At 37.9% G+C, this 27,826-nt stretch overlaps 1 protein-coding gene across 1 annotated transcript; it reads left to right on the top strand.

Annotated features, from left to right (window-relative positions):
- The first annotated feature begins 385 nt into the window (after positions 1-385).
- LOC127582832 (epsilon-sarcoglycan-like) lies at positions 386-27,826 on the top strand. The gene is made up of 11 exons (XM_052038398.1): positions 386-422; positions 1,389-1,543; positions 1,973-2,045; positions 5,015-5,213; positions 13,104-13,257; positions 15,079-15,290; positions 17,579-17,605; positions 21,386-21,574; positions 24,187-24,213; positions 24,478-24,512; positions 27,714-27,826. Exons 1-11 carry the CDS (start codon positions 386-388, stop codon positions 27,719-27,721), a joined length of 1,116 nt encoding a protein of 371 aa, XP_051894358.1. The 3' UTR covers positions 27,722-27,826.

Below are 27,826 nucleotides of genomic sequence, written 5' to 3'. Positions count from 1 at the left end.
CTCAAATTAACTTATTGGCAAAGCTGAAGGAATAGGCCAAAAGTATTTAGGACGTCAAACTGAAGGAAAAGCAAGCCACAGATCCAAACATGAGATCAATGATGTTGGCCCATTACCCAACTACTACTTGAAGGCTGCTGAAGTCAAGATGATGTTGTAGGAGAATCTTAAGAGGTAGCTTTCTATCTATACAACTCAGTTTCCTTATCCAGAGTCAAGGTGGGAGTAGGGTGGTCCAGTCAAATTTCTGGCTGAAGCAAAACATCATTGCAACTCCTCATGCGTGCCCTGTACCGCAGGCTTCTTACAGAATCATAGAAGATGGCCCATCTATCAATAGTGGCATCTGATTCTTTCCTTGGCCCATTAGAAATAAAAGCATGATATGCCGTGGCTTGGTGTTTCTGAGGCACGACACAGCAGTAAGACAGCAAGCTGAAACAAGCTTTCATACACTGCAGTCTACCACTGAGGTCTGTTTACAGAAGCTTCTTTGGAAAGCAGAACCAGCAGCTGAGCTGGAATAGTTTCACCTCTCTTTACAAGTTCAGATAGTTTCACCTCTCTTTACAGGTGCAGATCTTGGCTGGAGGACATGGGGTACCTGTACTTTCAATTTATTTCTTAACATTTGTAATAGAAATGATTTTTTACTCTCAGATTTTCAGATCAGAATCATTTGTCATAAAAGTGAGATAATCCCAAATAAATTCACAGGTGATTCAGGAAAAAGCTCCTTACCCTCAGACTGATGAAAATATGCAATGGTTGACCAAGTAAGATTTGAGAAAGCTAGATTAATACGAAAGATAAAGAAATAAAAGGAAGTGTGGATGGAGTTGGATGAAGCAATGTGGGATGAGGGTCCTATGCAGCATAAATCCTAGCACAGGCAAGTTGGGACAAATATCCTATTTACTTGCTCTTCATTCTACATATGCATTAGGCATTTTACAATCATTAGTTTGGAACAGATAAAGCTCATCAATTATAAATAAAAACTGAAATTGCTGGAAAGGCTCAGGAGGCAAGACATCATCTGGGCAGAAAGGAAGAGAATTAACTTTGCAGGTATAAAAAAGAATCTGCTGGAGGAACTCAGCAGGTCAGGCAGCATCTGTGGAAGGAAATGAACAGTCAATGTTTAGGGTCAAGACCCTTCATGTGGACTACCATGTCGACTGTCCATTTCCCTCCACAGAATCTGCCTGACCTGATGAGTTCCTCCAGCAGATTGTTTTTAGCTCCAGATTCCAGCATCTGCAGCCTCTTGTATCTCCACCTCACATTGCAGGTGAAAAAACTTTCATGAAAACTCTCCCAGTCCTGGCTCATTTAATGTAAAATTGTCATTTACTTCTTTATTCAACCTCTGCTCTCTACTTCAGGTATAATTACCAGTACTCCCATCACTTTCAGCACCAACCTGCATGATCACCCTGATCGTCCTCGCTGGCTTCGTTTTATTCAGCGCACTGCATACCATGATGGAATTCTTTATGGAACACCAACTATGAAAGATGTTGGACAGAAAATAATTGAAGTATAATTTTTTTTCAACATCCAACAGATAGTACTTTAATATTCTGATAATATACTCTTATTGGGATAATATTCACGCTGAAAATATGCTGTACTTATAATCAGCTTCCTATTTAGAATTCCAGCTCACCACCATTATACTCTGTAACAAGTTTGTTATGCTCTGGCCACACCATTGCACTGTTCTTAATCTTTTTTTTATATATTCTTTGTGTATGATTAAAGTGAGAGAAAGATCCATTCATATTCACATACTGATACCGTTTCTGATGATTTATGTTTAATGGAATATTTAACTTTTATTGACATAAGAAAAATACCATTAATGTCTAGTTAAGATTTTAAAAATATTATGAATTTGTACTGGCTCTAAAGATAATTAAACTACAAGCATAAAGTCTGAGATTAATTCTGCTCATCATTAATTTAGGTTACTGCTGTTAATAGGAAGACATTTGAGACAACAAGGCAAAACATTATCATTAATGTTGAAGAACCAATAGGTGAGATCCCATAACACAAATTGTTTGCTTTAGGAGTGAAGGCTGATTGAATTGAAACATATATACTTGTTTTTATAAAGCACCTGATAAAGACAAGAAGCACTTCTTGAAGTCTGGTCATTGTTACAATGTAGGAAGTAGAAGAACCAATTTGCACAGAAGAAACAAACATAAACAGCAACAGGATAATGATGAAGAAACTTGTTTTTAGAAACGTTGATTGAGAGTGAAATATTAGCCAGAACACTGGGGATAACTCCCCTACTATCCTGTGAATTACTGCCATGAGTTCTTTCACACTGACATACGAAAGCAGATGGGGCCTTGGTTTCATGTCTCATCCTAAAGAAGCACCTCTGACTATGTGGCAGTCACTCAGTATGCTTGACATTTAATGTTCAAGTCTCTGGAGGGAGATTTGAACTTGCAACCTTCTGACTCAGAGAAAAGAGTGCTACCAACTGTGCCACAATTGCTATTTATTCTTTTATAGAAACCAACATTCTCTTTTCATTTTTTATGTGATATGTACAATATGTATGCCTGCTGTTACTCAAGTTTCTCAACAAAATCATGCAGTTATCTTGCAAGACTTTATTTATCCAGCGAGGATAATATTTTAAGGATGTGGCTGTGAGGCCACATCAAATAATCATTGGTGCAGAGCCCTGTGTTTCTATCTATTAATCATGCTCCTCATTGCTGTTGCCTATTCATCAAATAATCCCAAAATGAATGAGCTTTTATTCATGGTGGGTTAATTCTTTTTGAGGCAACATTTTATTTTGATTCTTAGTACTAAACAATTGGATAAACTTATGGAAAATTGCCCTCAGGAGAAGAGGGAGTTAGGGGGATGGGTGGGGGTTGGGGGAAGAATCATAGTATTGGTTTTCTTGAACAAACCACAACCAATAACTAATGTATATTGCTTTGTTTGGATTTCGGCTTGAATTTATTTTTTCCATTTAGTTTGTCCATTTAAATTTCAGAATGTGAACTGATTGATTAAATTTGAAGAAACTCAGCTGTCAATTACAACATAATGACACGTACTCCAAAACAGCTAGAAGAAAAATTAATTACCGCTGGCAGTGAAATCAAGAAATGAATGCTCTCTCTATAATTAGCAGTACAATCATGCATGTGGGGGGCATAGCAAACAGCAGGGGTTAATCTGGCCAATTAAGGTCACACCTTTAGAGAAGCTCAGAAATATTTTTGTCAAAGGTTCAAGTTCAGAGCCATGAAAAGGAAGAGCAAAGCCACAGCCTCTAAAAAAAGGGAAGGTTTGTAAGGATAAATGTTCTTTTAGCTGTTAGGATATGTTAAGATTGTCAGGTGTTTACTGTTAGCTTTGTCATGATTTAATTCAAACATGGCACATGAAGAAGTAACTGATCTGATTAGTTAAAGCCAATAGTATTCAAAGTCATGTTCTGAGGCCTTCTCAGAACAAAGTTATGAGATAGTGCATGAAGGAGTTTGAAGCAATATTTTCAATAGGGGAGAGCAATAGGATTCTTCATCAGGATGGTGAGTGGCTATCCAAATTTTTTGATACTTCCCACTATGATTTCAACAGAAAATAGAGCTTGAATCATGGCAGACAATTTCTCTTCACATCAATTGTGTTTGAGTTCTTGAATGTTTGTTCTCTCTTTAATTCCTATGTAAGTCTGGTTTCCAAGTTTACAAATATGAAGGGTTGTTATTGGTTTATTTATAAAATTTGCATGTGACAATGTTTTTTTAATGTTTATTACTGAATTGCATTATTCTGGAAATTTGAGTGGGCCCATCAGGTCTGGTTTCACCCTTGTACATTCAGGGTGAATCCAGACATGCATCACACACTGTCTTCCCTTTGCCACACTGCTTTTGGAGCAGTCCTGGGGAAATTAGTCTATGTTGACCCTGGAATGCCAAGCATTGGGCACTTTCAGGATAATGATGTGTGATTATTCTAATTTCATCTGGCACCTCACATGGGTAATTCACATTATTTGCATTATGCTCCCACATCTTCAATTTTCCCACAGTACAAATCACCACTGATCCTATCCCCTCCTCTCTTCCTCCCAATCAGCTTATGTCCTTATCCTTTCATCTTCTGATTATCCCTGGCACCTGTCTTTACACATGGCTTATTATCTGATTATTTGGATAATTCACAAGGATACAAGGATATTGAGGAGATTGGACAGCTTAAGTTATAAAGTGAGACTGGATAGGTTGGGATTGTTTTCCCCGGAGTGAGGGAGGCTGAAAGGTGTCCTTATAGAAGTTTATAAAATCATGAAGGACAAAGATAGGGTGAATAGTCACAGTTGTTTTCCCAGTGTAGGGGAGTCTAAAACTAGAAGACATAGGTTTAAGGTGAGAAGGGAAAAATTTAAAGGAGACCTGAGGGGTAACTTTTTGGTGGGTATATGGAACAAGCTGTCAGAGGAAGTTGTGTGTGGGGTGGGGTGGTTACAATTACATTTAAAAGACATTTAGATAGGTACATGGAGAGGAAAGGATTAGAGGGATATGGGCCAAATGGGACTAGTTCCAGTAGGCACCTTGGTCAACATGGACAAGTTTGGCCACAGGGCCTGTTTCTGTGCTGTATGACTCTAGCACATAGTTGGGAGCTTACTATTCTCAAACGGTCTGTCAAATTTCCCACATTATTAAAGTGACTAAATTTCCAAATGTACTTTGATGGAATTTGGGATATCCCAAGGTCAAAATGCCCTCTAACTGTAGTTTCACTCATATACTTTGTCTTCTTGAATTACATATACCAGCAATTATTCTCCAAAAGTACCGTCTTGTTTATGCTCTGGGCAGGGACCCTGTCTGGTTTAGTTTTGACAAATGTATACAAGCCTAGATTGAGAGGCAATTTCTATTCATTTTTAGTGTACACAGAGGGATTTTACATTCATTGGTTAAATTAAGATACTTCTTTCTTGCTACAGGGTTGAAATTGCCATACCATATTGAGTTCTATGTGAAAAACAGAAATGTGGATGAAGTGTTGCCCTTGGAAATGCAACAGTATTTCCAGGACAGAGTGGCGAGCATTTGGGGGTCAAATCATTTGACCATGATCAACATCACTTCGGCGCTGGACAGAGGAGGCAGAGTTCCACTGCCCATTCCAGGAAGGAAAGAGGGGTAAGAAGTTATATGCTATTGTAGGTGAAATTGGTGAAGTGCTTATCTATGTGTATTTTCTTTTGGATTAAAAGGCACTAAGAACAATGAAATATTGCCATTGAGCTAAACAACTATTGCTCAGTAGTAATTATCTTTGAATGGAACAATTATTGCCCAGCTTTCATTGCCCTTTGATAGAACATTCTTCTTGCCTGGTAGTTAAGAATCTGCCAAATTGCTCTAGATCTAGTGTCCTTCCCAACAGGACCTCAGTGAAACAAATAAGTTTTTAATCACATATCATATCTAACGAAATGAAGTGAATTTAAATTCCACAGCTGGCTTGGTGAACACTGAACTCGTGTCTCTGAAACATTTGTCCAGGCTTACGGTTCCTAGTCCACTATGCTATGATGTATCAGTGCAACAACTGGAGGTGACAAGGAAAGGAGAAAGCTGAATGGTCAGTCACAGTAACTGGAACAGCCAACATTTTGTTCTTGTGCAATCCCATCCCTAAAACTAACTGCTCCAATCATAAATGACAAATATATATACTTGGCTAAGACAGAGTCTTAAAAAAGCAGTAATTAGATTTAAGACATACCTTTGGTTGACATTATCTCCACCAGCAACTTATTAATGGTAATTCTAACAATTTGTTGATTGTCTATTCCTGCTTCTCCATTGGTTGCTTCCTGCTATTTACACCAAGTAAGTCAGAACCAATTTCAATTGGTGATATCACTTAATTCAATCAAACTCCGATCCTAATCTACCGTGTCAGTTCGCATTTCTCCAGCTTGTATTTGGGGAGGTAAGGAAAAGCATTTCTCTAAAACATGGAGTGTTTAAAAACTGGAACTCATTTCCTATAGAGGTGGTGGAAACAGAATTATTTAGGATTTCCAGAAAAGAACTGGACATGACCTTGAGGGAGAATAATTTATAGGGCTGTGAGGAAAGAATGAGGGAATAGGATTGACGGGATTGCCCACCTAGTCAGCATGTACTTGATGGGGCGAACAGCCTTCCTGGACTGTGACAACTCAATGATTTATCCTATGAGCTACTTAATTATGTTGTGACTGACCTCTTTTAAATGAGGCCTTTGTCATAAAAAGCCACAAGAAATAGTAAATAGAGTTATATCCAGAATCTTTCTCATAACTGCCACATTACATCAGTGTTTGTGGCACTACAGAGAATGATTGCTGTGTACTCAAACTCAAGTTTTATATTAAGCGGACACTGCTCTCAACAAATATTGAATTGTTATTTCCAAGAAAAGACTGGTTCCTTAGCTAAATTAAAAACTACATCGAACCTTACCAGTAATTAGAGTGTCCATCTATTTACAGTATATGGATAGCCATACAAGAAGCAAATGACTGGAAGTATATTGCATTATTTTTCATTATGGGTAGTAGCTCTGAGTATTGTTGCAGTGCTTAGAGACTTTTTAATTTGTTGCAATCAAGAGACATTTTCAAGTACAGAATGAAATCTGGCAGAGGACAAAATTTACCATGGCAACAATAACCTGTGTGAAGAAACCAGTTACTGTGAGAATTAACCTCGTGCCACATGTATTGGATCTGGCTTTTCAAACATTGCACAGATTCATTCAGAATTACCATTCTACAGCTGGGTGGCTGATACTGGTAGCAGTCATAGTGTGTTGCTTCATCCCTCAATTGAAGTAAACTGTTCATTGTGTCCATCAAATAAATAGATCAGCATCATTCTGTAGAGGTCTATCTCAGAGTATTGTTTACTCTGAAACAAGATGGCTTGATTGCATTATCGACTGGCATATAAACATCAACACAGGTTTAAGGTGAGGGGAAGGATTTTTAAAGGGGATCTGGTGGGAAAGTTTTTTTTTTACAGTGTGTAGTTGACAGCTGGAACCTGCTGCCAAAGAAGGTGGTGGAATCAGATACAATCACTGTTTTAGAAGCATTTCGTCAGGCACTTGAACAGGAAGGCATGGAAGGATACAGACCTAATATGGGCAAATGGGATTAGTGTAGATGGACAAAAAGATTAGAATGGACAGATGGAACTGAAGGGCCTGTTTCTGTGGTATACATCTCTATGATTGTGTCCATATCAGTTATGAAATAAGGTATTTTATTAGCTTTCTACTTCCAAATTTTTTAATGCATCACACCTTTGAAGAGTCACTCCTCAAGGGTCCTTTTGCCCATCCCAAAGGAAATGCCACAAGAATCCCTGGAAAACAATGCTAATTAAACTTGATAACAGTTATGTTGGCAATTGGGTAGGAGAATCCCAGAGGAAATCTCCTCAGTGCAGAAAGAAGCAGCACACTGTGCAATGAATTGCTCAGCATTCTGTTCAATAGCTCAGCCATTTACAAATGCAATGTGATCTATGCAGTTGTTTTTTTTTTAATCATTCCATTGAAAGAGACTCTGCCTTAGGGAAAAACTGTTTCAAACACTATGCTCTGACAGACACAAATTGAGTAATATAATAATTTTGATGACTGGGAAGAATTTACAAAAAGTAGTGGAAAATCATAAACTATTTTCATGCATGTAATCAGATGAATAAAGGAAAAGTCTATGAAAATCAAAACAACAGCAGATGCTAGAAATCTGAAATAAAAGCAGAACATGCTGGAAACACTCAGAAGGTCAGACAACATCTGTGAAAAGAGGAAAAAGTTATTATTTCAGATCAAAGTGTCTTCTTTACTCAAATATGAAGGGGATTGATAGAGTAGATTCAGAAAAAGATATTTTTCCTAATGGATGAATTGAAAGCTTGCCAATGCATCCAATAGAAAGTTCAAGAGAAAGATAGTTATGAAGAGTGGTTAGATGGTGAAAGCATTTAAGGAAAATTGTATGTGTATATGAGGGAGAAAGGAATAAAAAGTATATTGATGATGGTGGATAAAGCAGGGGAAAAGGAGGCTTGAGTGTTGCATAACTACCTGTCGTGCTTAGTAGGTTATTTCTGTATAACTGCTATGTATTTCTATGTAATGCAGAACTGCATTAAAGGACACCTGCCAGGAATGTGTTCACTAATCCATCACAGCAAATCCATTTGCAACCCATTTTCTCATATATGGTCCTTATACCAGCATGCATTTGTTTTATTGACAAACTAGCAGATGTTTTCATTGCAGTTTTCATCCAGATTATGGAAAAATAGGGAAGAGCAATGGTCCTAATGCCAGTTATTATGCAGAGTCACACGTCAAATTAATGAAGTTAGTTCCTTGTTCAACCTAACATCTGCCTGTGTGTAAAAAAAAATCTCACTTAGTAGACTGAGTCTATGGTACTTTGTTAAAACCTTACGTTAAAAAAAATTGAAATGTATGATGTTGACTAGACCACTGATATCCATCAGCTTCATTTAGTAGTGTCCAAGATCATGGACACAAGGTGCCTTAAAAGAGTCACCAACATTAATTTTAATCTGCAGATACTAGAAATAGAACAGAAAATGCTTGAAATACTCAGCAGAACAAAGAGCATCTGCTGGAGAAAGAGAGTCAATGTTTCAGATTTCAGTTCTGTCTTCAAGACACACATTCATGGCATCTGACTTGCCGTCATTGGATTGCTTTAGGATTGAAAGGTCCACAATAAAATGCCCTTTCTGTCTCATATCAGTGTGAAGTCAAGGTCAGTTGTCTTCATTACATAAGGTTCACATGAAGGGAATGTTTTAAGGCAACATTGTTCTGTTGTATTTCCTCTTCCTTACATCCGGGGAATGCTGATTTATCAAAGGATATCAACCTACCCCCAACATGATCAGTCAATCTCTTGTACAATAAGCCAGATAGGTATTATAGCTTTCAAATTGAGGGATATTTTACTATTAAAATTCAGACTTTCTCAAAATACCTGTAGTATTAAAAAGAGATTCACTCTTCCACTTCCTCTTTAATGGATAAGACAGTAATATACATAAGATAACTGGAAGTAAATGTATAAAATAAAGCTTGTTTGAAATAACATAATGTTGTCCTTCTTTTTTAAAAAAAAGCAGCTACACTTGCTGAAAACTGATCCTGAAAATCTTTATGTCCATAAATGGGTGTCCAGGGGTCAGGCCCAGAAATTCAATTGGTGATGTGAATTCGGTAGGACTCTGGAATCCTGGGTTTCTGCTCATAATCCAGTTGGCAACTGATTCCCAACAGGGTTTCATCTGGACAGAATGACAAGGTTGTGCTGGGGTAGGAGCAGAGGGATGAGGTGGGAAGCCAGATTGTTAAGAGATGAATGTCTGGATAAACAGGGTCCCAGACTGTCTTTGCAGGCCTCTGAGGAGCAGGTCACAAAAGTAATTTGAAGTTGACCTTTGTGGCTGCATTTGTCCCAGAGCCTGTGAAACTTGTTGAAACCTGCAAAGTCTAATCACTTTTGCTCTAAAATTGCAATGATCCATTGCATCACATGGAGTTTTCATTTTCATTTTTCTGATTGCTTGAGACAACTTTGCAAACTTAACAGAAGACCTCTTTCAAAGAGTATCTAGTGTTAACAAGGCTACTGAAACCATTACCATCTCATTGATGCCAAGAATAGGCAAAAGAATCAGTTCCATAATGAATTGAGCCTATTAAGTCTTCCAAGCTTTCAACTTCTTCTTTAGTTATTTTGACTCCATTACTTTCTGTGACCAATACCTAGAATTGAATTATTCGGTTTTTATTTTTGACTTGTGTTTTGAGTGTTTCCTTAGTTATTGTAATTTGCAAACAGATATTTTGATTATTAAAATGTACTTCAGGCAAATGCATGAGCTTTCAGTTTTTATAATAACTTGCAGATGAATTGGTAATGACAATAATAGCTATTCCCTCATATAAACAGTCATCCATGGCTACTTTCTTTCTCCTAGCACCCACACCACCTCACCCCTTGATATGCCCAGTCATATCATCATCTAGCATATTCTTTTCTATTTCCACAAACAAATGTATGTGGTCAGTAGTCTAAATTAATGCCCATACTTTGAAAGCTGTATTCTTAGAGTAAATTGTTCAGTTGATATTTACAACACAATTTGATCAGTGTCGTAAAATAAAAATTAATTTTCTACATGTGTTTAGCCCTGCTTTTTGGTTAATATTGATTGAGGGTGAAAAATCCAAGTCCTGCCAATGCTTTCCTCTTTTAGATATCATCCAGCTGCTCACTTATTACATTTATCTTGTAGTCCCTGCCTTTGATATTTCATCCTGTCTTATTTGGTGACCTCTATGTTTTAACAAAGTTGCACTGAGTTTCTGAAAAGCAAATTCATTGCTTTCAATTGGAAGGAAAGTGGGTGTGGTACAGAGTGAACTGATTCTAATCACTCACTACTTGTCTGGTGCTGAAAGCCAAATTTACCTTCTAACTCTTCCCAGGAATGTTGATCTTTAGATTGTTATTAAATGCCATGTCAAAGTCAGCATTGCTTCTTCTGGCTTCCTTTGTGCAACTAAGTCTTGAGGCACAACCTTTAGCAAAGCCAACTCTGAACCACTTCATTTATTTTTAATTTATATTTACATTGTAGAATTAAATACTGAAAATTTACAATGGTCATTCATTGTCACAAACTCTCAGTTATGGACACTATTACTAACTGAAATTCTCCCAGTCTTAAGGAAGGCCATGTAATTTGCATGACTTTCCTTGAGACTGGGAAAATACTGCAATTTTTTTCTTAATGATATCAATTTTAGCACCAGTAGGTGGCACACATACAAAGGAAAATGTATTCTACATATTAATTTGTCAAATTTCATTTCTTTGAAGTACCAGCTCATTGATGTTGCAAACTGAAAAGATCACTCAAAGCCCACATTTCCCAACTGAGCTCACAAACCATTAATAGTAATTATCCAGTCAATTTTTGAAATCAAAACCTCTGCCAGCATAAACAACTGTAAGGATTCTGCCCAGAATTCCATCCTGGGTTTGGCATTCCCAGAGCCTAAAATTGGGGCAATTAAACAAACTGATTAAGGTGGATTTTTTTGTGTGCATCCAAAAGGAACTGTTTGAATTTAGAATATGGAACATAGAACAGTACAACATAAGAACATGCCCTTCGGCCCATGATATTGTGCCGAACTAATTAAGCTAATGACGTCTAATTAAATTAATCCCTTCTGTCTGCACATGGTCCATATCCCTCCACATTCTAATACATCCCTTTCAAATGATGTGGCTGCAAGGTGCTTGCATGACTGCTTTAAATAAAGAATAATGAGGACTACACATTGAATGCTTGGGGTACCCTAAGAATGAATTACAATGGAAAATATAAGTCATGGGTATTGCCATGCTAAGATCTGGTGAAATTAGAATATCTTGAGCCTGAAGATTCACAGCTGGAAACAGCTTTCTGGAATGCTTAACCATGTGCTTGTTTCTGGGTGGCACAGTGGTACAGCTATTAGAGCTGCTGCCTCACAGGTCCTGATGTCCGGTGCTGTGTACTGAGTTTGTATGTTCTCCCTGTGATGGTGTGGGTTTCCCCAAGACCTCTAGTTTCCCCCCTACATCTGAAATACATGTGAATTAATAAGTTCATTGGCCATTGTAAATTGCCCCTAGTGTGTAGGTAAGTGGTACAATCTAGGGGGAGTTGATGGGAGTCTGGAGAGAATAAAATGGGACCTGTGTAGAATTGGTGCTTGATGGTTGGGCCATAGGATATGTTTCTATGCTAGCAACAAGCAATCTAATGGAGGAATTCAGCAGGTTGAGCAGTATCTGTGTGGGGGAAGGAATTATCGATGTTTCGGGTTGAAACCCTGCATCAGGACTGGGAGTGGAGAGGCAAGATTGCAGTATTATCGTAGTTAAGTTGGATAACTAGATAAGATCTTTATTAGTCACATGTACACTGAAACACACAGTGAAGTGCACCTTTGCGTAGAGTGTTCTGGGGCAGCCCGCAAATGTCACCATGCTTCCGGTGCCAACATAGCATGCCCACGACTTCCTAACCCGTATGTCTTTGGAATGTGGGAGGAAACCAGAGAACCTGGAGGAAACCCACACAGACAAGGGGAGAACATACAAACTCCTTACAGACAGCGACTGGAATTGAATCCGGGTCGCTGGCGCTGTAAAGCATTAGGCTAACCACTACACTACCATACCTGCTAAAGATCTGAACTATTGATCCATAGATGTGAGTTAAATTTCCACCACAGCAGCTTGGGAATTAAAACTGAGGTAATTAAATAAAGGATCTAGAATAAGATAAGACCAATAATGGTGGTTGTGAATCTATTGCCGGGATCATAAGTAGTGGAACATTGAGATCACAGAGTCATATAGCACAGCAACAGGTCCTTTAGCCCACTGAGTCTATGCCAACCTTCAAGCACTCATCTACATTAATCCCAAAGGCAGAATGGTGCTATTCTTATCCATTTGGGTCTATGCATGACTCCAGACCCACCAAAGTGTTGACTGCCATTTGAAATGGTTTAAACAAGCCACTAAAGGCATTGGGGAACTTAGGGATGGATAACAAACTGTCTTTGCCAGCAACATCTACACCCTCTGAACAAATAAATAATAGATACTTTCTGGTCAAACAAGAAATAACTCAGTGGTTACTTATTACTTTGCAGTTCAATATCTGTGGATGTCTGATGTTTTATGTCACTCTAAGATGATAGCAACAACACCTAGTTACCATGGAAAACTGTCTAAAGCAAGATATTTTACACAAATAATAGAAATATTCCAAGGTTTTACCAAATACCCTCTAATTTTGCCTGTGCCTTTGTGATCATAACTATTACACTTTCACTCAATGTGTAGCTTTAAATATGCCTAGCATTATGCTTCTAAAAGAAACATATTGCAAAATATATAACATGATATGCTTGTTTTACAGTGTGTATGTAAAAGTTGGTTCCAATATTCCCTTCCCTTCTTGCCTGGAGGAAGAAGTGCTTCACGATGAGCAGTGTAGTGACCAAATGGGACCCATCAACTGTGAAGACACATTTAGTCCTCAGTTTATTATTGATTGGTGCAATATCTTGTTGGTAGGTTTTATTATTGTAGAGCAATATTTTGTAAAAAAAATAGTAATAACACACAAATACTTGCTCAATATGGAAAATCATATCTCTGCACTTGGGTTCTGAAGAATTGCTAGAAATAGAGCTTACCTAATTTTTGTTGTGTAAAATCTTGATCAGAAAATGTGAGTGAAAAACTGTCTTCTATTCCCAGTTCTTACACCATGATGAAATTTTGCAGTGAGCATTGAACAAATGGCACCACAATCATTGAACAAATGGTTTGGTGTTTGGCGACGCCGCATATTGCTCTCAGCTGAACATCAAAACAGCAGGGAGCCCTCTGCATGCCATCTGGGTTCTGCACAGACAGGGCTGGCTACAGTGTATGAAAATCATAGAACTGCAGATGCTGGAAGTCTGAAATTAAAACAGAAAATGCTGGAAACAGACATTAGGTCAGGCACCATTTGTGGAAAGAGAAACAGAAACATTTCAAGTTGATGACCCTTTGTCAAAACTGGGAAAGAGAGAAAATAAATTAGTTTTAAATTGCAGAGATTGTAGGGGGAGGATGAATGAAGGGAATATTTCTGAGAGAGGAAGGCCAGGGTTGTCATGGGGACAAGTTCTTGATGAAGTAACCCAGTTGATTGATTAATGAGGGCTGTTTCCTCTGGGTGCTCCAGATTCCTCCCATATCGCAAAGATGTACTGGTAGGCTAACTGACTGTTATAAATTCCCTTCAGTGTAGATTAGTGACAAAAAGAATCAAAGGGGAGTTGATGGGAATGTGGGAGAGAGAATGAGTGGCAGGGAAATAAGGAGGGGGGAATGGTATTTATGGGATTGCTGGCTGGGAGCCAGCATGGACCTGATGGGCTGAGTAGTTCCTTCTGTGTTGTTGTCTTAATCTTAAACAAAGTTAGAAGTGGGACTTTCACTGACAATAATGCAGTGTTCAATTCCATTCACAGCTCCTCTGAAAATGATGACATCCATGCCTCCAGGGAGCAAGTAACATTTGAACCATTAAAGCCCCATGGAATGAAGTGAGCTTTAAAGGCTCAAATAAACTACTTTTGACGTTCAAATGCATTCTCTTTCCACCGTCAATATTCTGGAGGTCAACACTGATCAGAAGCTCAAGGACACAAGCACGTACATATTATGAACACATGACCATATTATTGGATATCCTTCAATGAGTGACTCAACTCCTGTCAACTTGAAGAATTTCCACTATCTGCAAGGCAAAAGTTAGGAGTATTGGGGAATATCCCTATTTGATAGTACCTCAACCACCACCCTAAATATTCATTCCCCATATTTTTGCGCAGTGACTGTAGTGTGTATCACCTACAAAATACAATTACTTGCCGAGGCCACTCCAGCAGCACCTCTCAAATCTGCACCCTTTACCACTAAGAAGGGAAGGGCAGCAGGTTCATGGGAACACCACTGCTTACATGTTCAAAGTCACACAACCTTTTACTTGGAAATATGTCGCTGGTCTTTCACCATTGCTGGGACTAAATTTTGGAACTCCCTCCCCAACAGCACTGTGGGAGTACCTTCACCTTGAGGACTCCTATAGTTCAAGAAGGTGACTCACTATTGCCTACTCAGGGGCAATTAGGGAAGGGCAGTAAATGCTGGTCTTGAGCAATGCACATTTCACACAAAATAACTTCAAAGTCAAATTAGCTACAGAGAGCGAAACAAAGAGCTGGAGATAAGAATGGATTAAGAATGAGTGATAGAAGGTCAAGAATATACATATTTATATGTACTTATTTGTATGCAGATGCATCAAGTAATCCACCATATATTTTTCTTTACAGATTGATAAATCCAAACCAGATTTACCTGATGCTGATGTGGTTCCAGGGGATGGTATCCTTACTGATGGTGGAGAATACAATCCACCTTCAGATTTCCTTGAAAGCAGGGACTACTATTTGGACTATGTGGTCACAATAACAGTACCTTTAGCAATTGGTCTGTTTCTGTGTCTCCTCCTTGCTTACATAATGTGCTGCCGGCGAGAGGGAGTGTAAGTTTTGTTTTCAGGGCTCAGAAATTTATTTGTATCACCCTGTAACTTCAGCAAATTGAAAATGTGGCAAGGACCATTTAGACTTTGTTTTGCATCACTCTGGAAATTAGACTGAGCATTTCTTGAAGAAAATTGCACCAATGGTGCAATTTCAGTGTTAGATGCACGTCAATGGACATCATTCTCCAAGGATTGGTGCCAGGATATTAGTTCATGTAGTCTTCTCATTAGTCACTCTGAGTAGAGATGCGTTTTTGCTGAGTGGCATTGAAATGGGATCACACTAAAGTAAATTCAGATGAAGGGCAGAAGTAAATACTGCACTCACCTTCAAAATCCCATCCCTCAATCCAAGTCTGACTGACAACCCCCTCCCATTCATTAATTTCCCCAGGGCCTAACCACCTCAAACTCCCCAAACCTTGAGCATTCTAACTTTGACCTCTGATCCCTTGATTTCCACCTTTACACCCACCGTTGGGTTATATCATTGACCCTTCCTGAGCTTCAATCCCCTGATTACTTATGAACACCTTGATCCACAATTTAATTATTTCAAGACTTGATCCCCTGATCAGCCAAGCCTTGATCCTCAATGGAGACCCAAATCCCTACAACCCCTATCGTCTGATTGCTAACCGCTATCATCACCACTGATCTTCTAAGCAACAGAAACCCACCATTCAAGATGATGATTGTAATTCCTCTTGCCCTCTAGCCTCCAGACCAATCCTGATTGCCACTGTTGAACATGCAGAGGAAATAGCCCAAAGTTGCTTCAGTCCTTACCAACTGTATCTGTACCACCACTCAACAATTTCTAGATCATGGCCTCGTAGATTGCAAGTCATAAATTTAAATGTTATTTTTAATCTTTTAAGTAGCACATTCTGAGATTGTTTCTTTTCGGACAGACAATGTGCATCTCTCGTGTCCTTTGAACATCACAAAGCATTTCACAGCCAATGAAATTCTTTCTATGGCCATTCACTACAGCAGTGTAACAACAGCCAATTTACACACTACATGGTCCACAAATGCAGTTGAAATAAATTACCACATAGTAGGGAAAATTTTCCAACTTGCTTCTGGATGTGGAACGACCATTACAATTTAGCCTTCCATTGTGAAAATTGTCCAGCTTTCATTTCCAGAGGTACCCAAAATCAGCAACTGACTTGCTATACCTGTTTTGTGCCAGAATGCAAAGTTTAAAAACTAATGCCAGTTTTGGTGATGTTAAAAACTTAGGCTGATATTTGGCTCCCTTGCATATTCTCCTCTCCAGACTGAGTTAAAGTTAGGCATATTTGAATGAAAAATAGGATTTATAAATTTATATGAAATATTGTCCAAGCAAATATTGTGTTCTCTTAGCTCTTCCTATCTCTTGATGCTTTTAGCACAATGATGCATTTGCAGACAAAGATGTTTTCGTTAAAGTTAAGAAGTATTGATTAACCAATGCCCAGAATTTTGTATGCAAATACGTGGTAGGAGATACACAGGGAACTAAGGAATAGTCTACTGTAAAGCTCGGCAGGCCAGAGAGAAAGGCTGCATATAAATCTTGCTGCAGAAGATTCATATTGGAGACTTTGAAGAACACTGAAGAATGCTTAAGATATGCACCAAGAAAAGCTACATGTTCTGAGCAGTCTGCCAAAGTGCTTGCATGTTGTGTCTGGAGAGCATGGGAAAATCCACTTCCAGCCTGCCTCAAGACTTTGCACGAAGCATTCCATTCAACGTGAACAATGTGAAGATAAGGATTTCTTCAGTGCACTGTGACATTCAGTGGAATTTATGGCAGAGCAAATCTAGGTGCAAAACCAGACAGATCTTGGGCTCAGTCCAATCTCCTTTCCCTCAAAGGCAGAATAACCTTCTCTCAACACAATAAGTTCAGGGTTGATAGCTGCACAGTGATAAGATTTGGCTTAAAGCAAAGACAAACAGGAAGTGATATCAATGAAAGGGAAAAATGAGATGGCACACAAATATTTTAAGGTAGTGTTGGAAGAAAAAGAAACAGTTTGAAGCCAAGTCAAAATAGTATGATAGAAGTTAAATTGATGGAGAGAATCCTTTCTGAAGCTAAATTAAGCACATCTGACTGGATTTACTAAATTGCCTTGTAATTACAAGCATTAAACTGATTTGAATGTAGTGATTAGTATAAGTTTCTCCTTTGAATTCTTTACTTTTGTAGCCGAACCTTTTCATGATTTTCCCTTTCCTTTATTCAGAGTACTTTTGACACCTTTTGTTTTGTTTAATTGCAGGGAAAAACGAGATACAAAGACTTCAGAGTAAGTTGCCTTTTTTCCTTTCAACTTTTTAATTAAAATAAATTTGATGAATATTGAAATTGGTATTTTGAATAGTGTATCAACTGTGTTCATATGTACAAAACAATGAGATGCTTATGCAATGTAAAATGTCTAATGTTTAATCACCAACAAGCAGAAGTTAAGTGAAATATTTACAGGAATTCATCAGAAGAGGAATAATTGTATAAAAGGAAGTAGTTCCATTGGCAATTTTTAGAGCTGAGAAAGCTATAAGGAATTGGTGCATGTTACAAGGTTTGTGGCAAGCATAATGATATTAAAGTTAGTGATGGATTTGAAATCCAATTTACAAGGGTTGAAGACAGCTGCTCATGTAGTTTTTACAACAGTAATGTGCCAGGGACTATTAGTTGCAGACAAGCTCATCGTTACCTTAACTTTGTTCTGCATCTGTTTAATCCAGAATAGTAATGAATGCCCCTTTATGCCCCTCCTCCATCCTCCCTGCAGCTTTATAAACTTCTCGTCTCCTTTTCTGTTCTAATGAAGGGTCTCCAACCCTAAACGTTGACTCTTCCAATAGATGCAGCCAGACCTGCTGAGTATTTTCAGCATTTTCTGTTTCTGTTTTAGATTTCCATTATCTGCTACTTTTTTGATTTTCACACAGTAATTAATACATTGGCTCATGCATTAAGCAGGTGACTGAAACATTGGTTACCATGGTGAACAACATTGTCTCCTTTTCCACTGGTCTATTAATAGAACCAAAGCATGAATATCAAGTTTCAACATGGTTCTTCATTTGAGAAAGCATCCAGGTCACTAACACAGTTTTGTGGTTATTTAGGTAGCAGAATTACTCTATGCCATCACTTCCTCCATACCCACTGTATGATTTGGTGCTAACATTTCATTAGCTATACATTTCAGGAGGCATGTGGTGATTGCTAACATTGAGAAAAATATAGGGTGCTGTGTGTCACTTGTGGTTTGATCTATTGAAAGTCTTCAAAGGCTCAACTTCTGAAGTTATAACTACAGAACAGCAATACATGTTGCAATGGAGACACGAGACTGCAATGCTGGCTGCAAGAGGTACCTTATTTTGCTGTATATATACCCATGGTTTCAACCTCCCCCACACTCTACCTTAAACACAGGATAACCACACTGCTATAATCCAAAATAAAAAGCTTAGGATACAAAGTTCAATATCAGAAAGGGGTGATGTAGTTTGGCTGTGACAAAATGAACCACAATTAAACAGTGGAAGTGTCAAGCAGAGGTGATGTAGTTAAATTTCACTCCAATCTTCAGAGGCTGTGTCAAACAGATGGTAGGAGGTACTCTTCCATTCAGATAGTAGAAGGGGTAGAAATAACAGGGCAGATGATGGGATGTTGGATCCAAGGCACAGTTTAAAATTAGGATTACATATCAAGCTAATGGTGATTGTGTTTATGGGTTGACTAAGAATGAGTCAACACACATCAAAAGTAGAATGGTATTAGCCCCAAGCTTTGCAAACTCCCTGGATACAGTTTCCTCTTATACACTAAGATCTTTACAGACAAGAAAATTCAATTCAGCCTCCTCAATAGGAGAGCAGGGCTAATAATATGGGGATTCACTTCAGTTTGAATCTATTTCCTTGTTTCATGTGCAGTCTTGTAAATCAAGTAGTTCTGAGGTATTACAAAGTAAGGCATACATACACAGCAATGGTGTGCCCTAAATTCACTCTATGTCAACAGAAGACTATACACAACTCAGCTATGTCATGTCACCCAGTGTTTGTTTTGTGATACCTAACCATCAGTGTCCCAAAGGTTTCAACTGTAAGCTGTGGTTCAAATATAATTTCAAATGAAGTTCAGGACCACAGTTTAAGCAATAAAAATGTGATACAGTTGACATAGAGAAAGAATGAGCATGTTGCATAACGATGGTCAACATTTCCTGTTGTGCAAACTTGCTGGCAAATATCTTGGCAGCTTTTTTAATTTGTGACGATAAACATGATGATGATGCTGGAGGAACTCAGCAGGCCGGGCAGCATCCATAGAGAAAAGCAGGTGGTCAACGTTTTGGGTCAGGACCCTTCTTCAGGACTGAAGATTGGAGTCCTTGGCCTCCTCCACTGCCAGGAGGATTCCAAGCACAAACTGGAGGAGAAGCACTTCATTTTCCATCTTGGAACATTGCAGTCTTACAGCATGAACATTGAATTCTCCCACTTTGTAATGTCCCCCCCACCCCCACCACACTTCTTCTCTTCTTCCCTTTCCTAGCCTCTCTCTTTTTTTCTACCCACCTTTTCTCCCCTCTCTCTCCTTACCTTTGACCCACCCTTAGAGGATCAGCTCTCCCCTCCTCCCCCACACCTGCCTATCACTATCTCTTACCTGCATCTACCTATCACGACCCTGTGCCCACCCTGCCTCCCCTCTTTTGTCCACTTATCACTGCCCTGCTTTTCCCTGCTATATATTGGGCTTCCCCTTTTCCTATCTTCAGTCCTGAAGAAGGGTCCTGACCCGAAACATTGACCACCTGCTTTTCTCCACAAATGCTGCCTGGCCTGCTGAGTTCCTCCAGCATCATCGTATTTTTCATCTAGATTCCAGCATCTGCACTTTGTTTCTCTTTCTTAATTTGTGCCTTGATTTGTACCTACTGTTCTCAGCTTGTGTACTAAATATTAGTACTGATGCCATCTCTTGCTCAGGGGAGTTATCCCAGAATACTACATATCTTGTGCAATCAATGAACTGCTTTGAAAATGTAGTCACTGGTGTTTGATGTTCCTTGATGCAACAGTAAATTCACAAACAACAAAAAAAAACCCAAATAAGTAACCACTAATTGGAGAAGTTGATTGAAGAAATAAATGCTTCCTGAGATTCCAGTTCTGCTCTTCGTGGAATCTTTTATATGCAAATCAATAAACAAATAAGGTTTTGATTTAATGTATTATCCAACATTTGCGATCTGTGGAGCTATCCCTCAGTATTCCACTGGGTCTCAGCAAAAGTTATGTGCTCAGATCTTTGGAATGCACCGTAAGCTCACAACCTTTAGGCTCAAAAGACCAGAATATTACACGGCCAAACTGCAGTATTTTTTTCCTCATTTAACTATAATATTTTAACTTTCTTTAACTTCTTAAAGCTTTATTTTAAGAATAATATCTTACACTCATAATTTCAATCCCAGTTACTACTTTAAATGACCATGGTTTGCAGAATCGTAATGTATTTCCACCTGACGTCTTTTCAATTGTTTTGGAATTTTTTTATAGTTATGCTGGAAATAAATTTTATCAACGTGGAAATGACTCATCAAGTTTGAAATCTAAAATCAAGACTTTATAGGTCAATGGCCTCAATTTGTGTAGAGTTGCACATTTTTGCATTAGATAAGTGTTTGATTAATAACTTTGTAAATAATTCCGTGATTGACCCTCCAAGGTCATAAGTGGTCCCTCTTACAAGGAAGGTAATTTTCAAAATTCTCACAAACCTTGCCAGCTTCATAACAATCGAACACCATGTCTTACATACTCAACCACTCCATCACCTCTCCCCCTACCACCCCCCTCCCCCCCAAACTACTTAAGATGCATCCACGCTGACCTGAGTTTTTGCTGGAGGTATGTATTTGCTGACTTCAGAAACTTCAAGAGGGTCAGGCTCAGTTGACTGGGATTCCTGCTCCACCAGTTAAAACAACTGTAGACCTTCAGTCAAGTGAAATAAAATTAATTATTATTTACCTTTTGCCTTTTCTTTTTAGCATTCAACTTGTCCATCACCATTCAATTCAAGATGATACCAATGAACTCAGGAATTTAGTTAAGAGCAGGGATGGCTTGCGGCCTCTATCCACTCTCCCCATGTTTAATGCAAGAACTGGGGAAAGGGCACCTCCCCGAATCCCTTTTAGTTCTGACACATCCCGAGTTCCTCTTATATTGGACCAACAGTAAGTTCCCACTATTTAGAAAGCAAAGCTCAATATGAAATATGCGATGTATTGTGAAGAATCAATGCATGCTGCTTCTTTGTTGCAAATATTGAACATTGATATTTATTGTTTGCTGAAATGAAGGGTGTATTTTTAATTCTCTTTCAGATCAAAAGGTTAGAATTAAATAAACACCTTACTGACATTCATAAGCCAATCTAGACTGTCAACTGGAACTAACAATTAATTGCAAAGTGTACTGTGAGTGTATGTTTGGTGTTTCAGGTAACCAACTACTCTGAGAAAGCAGAGACAGCAGCATTCACACTCCACTGACATTTAAAATATTGAAAATTATTTTTATGAAATTTACAAGTTTAGTAGCTTTGTTTGACCCCAGATTAGAGCTAACACCTAACAACAGGAATTAGTATTCATAAAAATGCATTTAATGTTGTAAAAGAATTCCAGTATTTGACTCAGTGCCATATAGATGTTAAACCAGAATAGGTAATTGCTGTCAAAGAAGAAAGTGCCAAGAGTGTATATATAACGAGATAAAATCAGAAAGTATTAATGAGGGAATTCTGGAGTGTAGAAACACGTCAGGTGAAAATATGGCCATCTTTGGTATAGCAATAAAAAATAGGATTGGGCAAGACTACAGTTACAGCTGCAAAGCTATCAACTGATGAGGGGCCAAGAACATTAGAACATAAGAAAATAAGAGCAGAAGTGATAATTTGGCCCCTTAAGCCTGCCCTGCTATTCAATATGATCATGGCTGATATACCCCAGGCCTCCTCTTCTGTGCTAGTTCCCTCTTGCCCTTAAATTCCTGATCTTCCATAATTATCTACATCCTCTTTAAATATCCCCAATGATCTGGCCTCCACTACTCAGTGGCGTAGAGAAATCCAGCGATTCACCACTCTCTGCGAAGAGTTCCTACAGACTTCGATTTTAACTGGGCTAGATCATGGTAACCCAGTCCACCTGCCCAGCATTGCTGCCCTTGGAACCTAGGCAACTACATGTACCGCGGTCAGATGCCCCCATGGCTGTTTCCAGCAAGTGCGTAGTGCAGAGTTTAGAGGCCTTGACCTTGAAATGTTCCTGATAACCAACTCTGCTGGCTCTTTAAGTTGTCGCTGATAGTAGTAGTTTTTAAATGACTGTGACATTCAGAGACATTTAAAATGTACTAACATTGAAGTAACTAATTAAGAAAATACAAATAATCAAACTATTAAGAAAATAAGATTAACTAGAAACACAACAATATAAATAATTAAAAATGTCAAACTAGAGCAGAATAATTTTTAAGCAGTAACTTATCTTTCCCTTTGCTTCCAAATGCTTGTCCTTACTCTCCCTGTTGAAATCAATAGATTTTTAAATTTGACCTGGTGCAGAATCCTACTGATGATTTCCCAGCATAATGAGACTAGGCCCCACTGCCAGCAGTAAAGGTGATCAGCAAGGCTGTTCTCCAGGCTGAAGCTGGCCCACTGAAGTTTGGGTGTGCTGATGCCTACAATGTCCCCACCTGTGGAATACTCAAATACAAAATTTGTGGTAGTGGGGCACCGCATTTGCTTTTTCAATGAAATAGAAAGCTGGGCACCACTGAGCTCAGACTTTGCATTTCATGATGTGTGCACAAGGAAAGGACTTGCAATTGTTGAACATTTGCAGTTCCAGTTGGAACTGGCAAAAAACACAAGCACATCCATTTTATAGTCAGGAGTTTGTTAGAAAGCCATCAATGCATGATGTTGAAATGGTATGGGCTACCAAAACACAAGAGACAGTTTTCTATTCTCAATACCAAGACTTAACATGATTCATTTAAAGAAAATGATTGCATTGTAATTTTGCATTACAATAGTCAAAGCACTGATGCTTCAGATTGAGGATTTTATCAAGCTGTAAATTATATTTATGCTTATTTCTGTAGAGAACATACATGACAAGTAATTGTTATCATTCATATTTACAACCATTGCAAATAAGTCATGACAATATGTAGTTATAACTAAATTTATAAACAATTATAAATGTACTTTATTGAGAAAAAATCTTCCTGTATTATGCTATAGAGGGCTTTTGAACATAAATCATAAATATATTCTAGAACAATCAAAGCAAAATTCACATTTTATGATCAGAGCATTATGTGGTACTCTAAAAATGTTGCAGCATAACAAAAAGAACAGGTTCATAATTTTTATGTTTCATGGGAAAGAATGAGCAATTCAAACGATCAGTGGCAAAAATTTCCTAAAGGAATCCTAATACAAGTGCAGGACACCACCTTTTGTATTTTAATAACTCCTAACACATTCTAATAATTTATTTCATTCATTCAGCATGGTCATCTGATCAGCACTGTAACTAACTGGAGACCATCACCTCTTGTGCACACTTGTGGAAAGTAACAGCAAATATTTGTATCGAAATTTAACATGGCACTATGAGACATTTTGGCTTTTTTTGTCTGTGTGAGAATGTCCTAGGTTTATCCTCAATATCTTTGTTTAAGAAATATGTATCATTGCATTATATAACTATATACCAGTTAGTTACCCTTTTATTTGTGATTTAATCCTTATATTTTCCCCCATCAGGGAACCACACAGTGATCCTTATCCCAGGTAACTATGCTTAATTTATTACCACATTGAAATACTTCAAAATTTTGTTTATTACCTTTTAAATAGGAAATCTAATTATCCATTTGGTTTAAATATTTTTTTAAAAAGATCATCTGTGATTCAGCTAAACCACAATTCAATAGCAAACTTAATCACTTCAAACAGGTCATTCACACCACCTACAGTTCAATGCATGATACTGCTACAGTGAATCAATCATCCAACAGCATAACCACATCAGTTTATGATTTTGTCCTTTTGCAGAACCCAGCCAAAGACTCAACAGCAAAAAGACATTGGTTAGTATTTCAGTACCTAAAGAATATAACAAAATGCAATGTTTGAAATACATTGTTTTAAAATGTATGTAAAATATTTAATGTGCCTGAAAGTAAGAAAAAATATACAAACTGAAGTTGGCTCTTTGCCCCTTGAGCAGGTTCTGTTACTCAATTAGTTCATGGCTGATCTATATTTTAACTCCATGCTTACACATCGGTCTTATATCCCTTAATACCTTACTGGACAATTGGTGGAGTCTTTTGTGGAGAAATCCAGATTTCACCATGTGAAGTGTTTGTTGACATTATCCTTGAACTCCCCAGATCTAATTTGATGCATCCTTGCTCTTTTGCTCAACAGATGAAATAATTTCAACTTGACAAATTGTTTCATTATCTTAAACACCACAATGGACCATAATCAACTATAACACAAGCTTCATCTGTGCAACATTTCCTCATAATTTAACTCTTTTAGCCCCAGTTTTAGTCTCATAAATCTGTACTACACTCAGTCTGAGATTTGAGGCCCAAAAATGAATAGTACACTGGAGTAGATTTAACTAGATCTTTATATAATTGGAATCTAACATTTTTGTATTCTGCTCCCTTTGCAATAATGGTCAATAATCCATTAGCTTTTTAAGTTACTTTTTGTACCCAAACATTGGTTTCTGTATCTTTGTACAGGGGCCCATTAACCTCTCTGATTTTCCAGGTCTATCAATATCACTTTGCAACTTTCCATCCATGTGTGCTAATGATTGTTTTACCTAGCTTATGTTATCATGAATTTGGATTTTAAAAAACTCTCGTTCTGTCAACCAAGTCATTAAAATGAAAAGTTGAATTCCCACTGCAGATATTTGGGGTTCTGCACTAGTCATATGGTACTAACTGAAGTATGTATCCATTATCCAAACTCTGTTTCCTATCTACTAATAAATACCCTACTAATGTCCATCAGTGTCTCCTAATTTCACTTTTATTCATGGTCCCTTGTCTGGAACCTTTTATGGTCTTCTGAAAGCCCATAACCATTACATTTGCACATACTCCCTATTTCACCATAATTACCTCCTCAAAGGTATAACCATCTTCTTTGGATAATCCTTACCAATATACTAATTCCCTTTCTTCCATTCATGTTTACACAAGTGCACAGACATTCTGTCTATAACAGCAGGTCCTCACAACAGATATTTTGTTAACTACAAGGGTTAAATTTCAACAAGTATTTCTCCTGGAGATGAAATCACTTAAAACTAAAGAGAATGCTACTTTTTTTTTACTTGCAATTATTGACTCCCTACAGTTTATCCTCCAAGCCCTTTAATCTCAAGCCCTTTTGATTGAACTTTGCACCTCACTGGGTCTGCAGTGTTCAATCTTTGGCCTGCTGCTGCATATATAAAGTCAATTTCCTTAAAGCTTATTCATCATTTTAATTTGAGGAAATTCCTCCTGTGTCATAAGACATTGATTCTTTTATCTCATATGGTAAGACCTTAAAATTTTGTGTGGTATCCAGACCATTATTCACTGATTAAGAGTGGTAGGAGGAAGAAAACCTCATCACACTTAAAAGGTACTTGGACAGGCATGGATACTTTAAATGGTATAAAGCAATTACTCTTTTTGTTTGCTACAATTGTACAACTGCTGGGTGGCTCTTTTTTGATCATCACAGACTTAGTGGGCAGAATAGCCTTCTTCAATAAATCTATACTGATTTATTTATGATGTGAACCAAAAACTTTCATGACATTTGGGAAAAAAAAAGACCATTGTGGTATAATACAATCTGGTTCTAAAACCTATCACATTGTTTTCTTTATATATCCCAACATGACTGAATATTGATATTACTTGCATTTCTTTGTAAGTAATGGTTCAAATCTTCTATTAAAAAGTCTGCACTTCTATGCAGAATTGTTTATATTTACCCTCCAACTGTCCACAATTTTGGGACTCCCATCCTGGTTTAAGCAAAAGTGCAGAATTTCTGCACAGTTGCTCACTGCTGACAAGATCACTGCACTCCAATGCTGGAGTCAGATGATGAAACATAAACTTCCACTGTTTCCCAGCACTCACACTGGGTAATGTCTCTGATGTTCCTGAGCTGGGTCAGAAGTGGTAGAGGTACATCAAACCCATTCATTTGATTGTTGAAGAATGAATGCAAGGGAGAAAGTATAAGGTAATTTATATTTTTATTGAGTTAATTTAAATCTTTTATTTGCTAGTGATTTAGGTGTCTATATTTTTTAAATAATTTAAAGCATTTTTATTATTATGGTTAATTTTAATAGTTTTTGCATGGTTTACATGTTTGTGGATGTTTGTGAAACATTTACAAACATTAAACTTCTGACAACTTGTTGATGCTGGAGAGTAGCTTAACCCTCCCTTGAGGGGGTCCAATTGGGCAAATTCTTCCAGTAAGCCTGTTCTGACCTCATTGGAGCCTTCAAAGCAGTTCTACGGGCAGTGTCATAAATTTTATTCTTAAGGCTCCAATGAGATCAGAACCTTGACTAAAACATTGGTTAGGCCACACTTGGAATATTGTGTGCAGTTCTGGTCACCACACTATAGAAAGGATGGGATAGCACTAGAAAGAGTGCAGAAGAGATGCACCAGGATGTTGCCTGGAATGAAGGGCTTTTATTACAATAAGAAATTGCATTGACTGGGATTGTTCTCACTGGAGCGCAGGAGGCTGAGGTATGACATTATAGAGGTGCATAGATAGGGTAGATAGTCAGTCTTTTTTGAATGGTAGGGGAGGCTAACACTAGAGAACATGGGTTTAAGGTGAGGGGGGAAATATTTAAAGGAGATCCGAGGGGCAAATTTTTTAACAAAGAAGTTGATAGGTTTATGAAACAAGTTGACGGAGGAGGTGGTAGAGGCAGGTACAATTACAGGATTTAAGAAGCATTTGGATAGGTATGGGGATAGGAAAGGAATAGAGGGATATGGGCCAAATCCAGGAAAATTGGATTAGTGTAGATATCATCTTGATTGGCATGGATGGGTCGGGCCAAAGGGCCTGTTTCCATGCTGTATCACTCTGATTCTCACAGATTCCTGAGAGAATTTGCACCTTGGGACCCATTCAAGGGAGGATTGAGTAGGTAAGCTGCTTGATGGAAATAAGTAAAAAAGTAAGGATGGATATACTAAAGCTTAAAGATATTTCTTTTCAATTAGGTAAATAAAGTCTTAAAGCAAGATTCTTGGCCTGGATGCTAATCACACCTACACAAAATATGATATTTTCCATATTGAAAGAGAAAGAAGTCAAGTTGGAAATACATGTAAAC

Source organism: Pristis pectinata, chromosome 25 (assembly GCF_009764475.1).
Source record: "Pristis pectinata isolate sPriPec2 chromosome 25, sPriPec2.1.pri, whole genome shotgun sequence".
NCBI classification, from domain to species: Eukaryota; Metazoa; Chordata; class Chondrichthyes; order Rhinopristiformes; family Pristidae; genus Pristis; species Pristis pectinata.
Note: the sequence above shows the minus strand (reverse complement) of the source record. Positions and strands in the feature narration are given on the sequence as shown.

Coding starts and splice junctions, on each gene's coding strand:
- LOC127582832 (XM_052038398.1), top strand. CDS start 386: ATGCCGTGGCTTGGTGTTTCTGAGGCACGACACAGCA. Junction 2,046..5,014: donor TAATGTTGAAGAACCAATAG/GTGAGATCCCAT, acceptor TTCTTGCTACAG/GGTTGAAATTGCCATACCAT. Junction 15,291..17,578: donor TGCTGCCGGCGAGAGGGAGT/GTAAGTTTTGTT, acceptor GTTTAATTGCAG/GGAAAAACGAGATACAAAGA.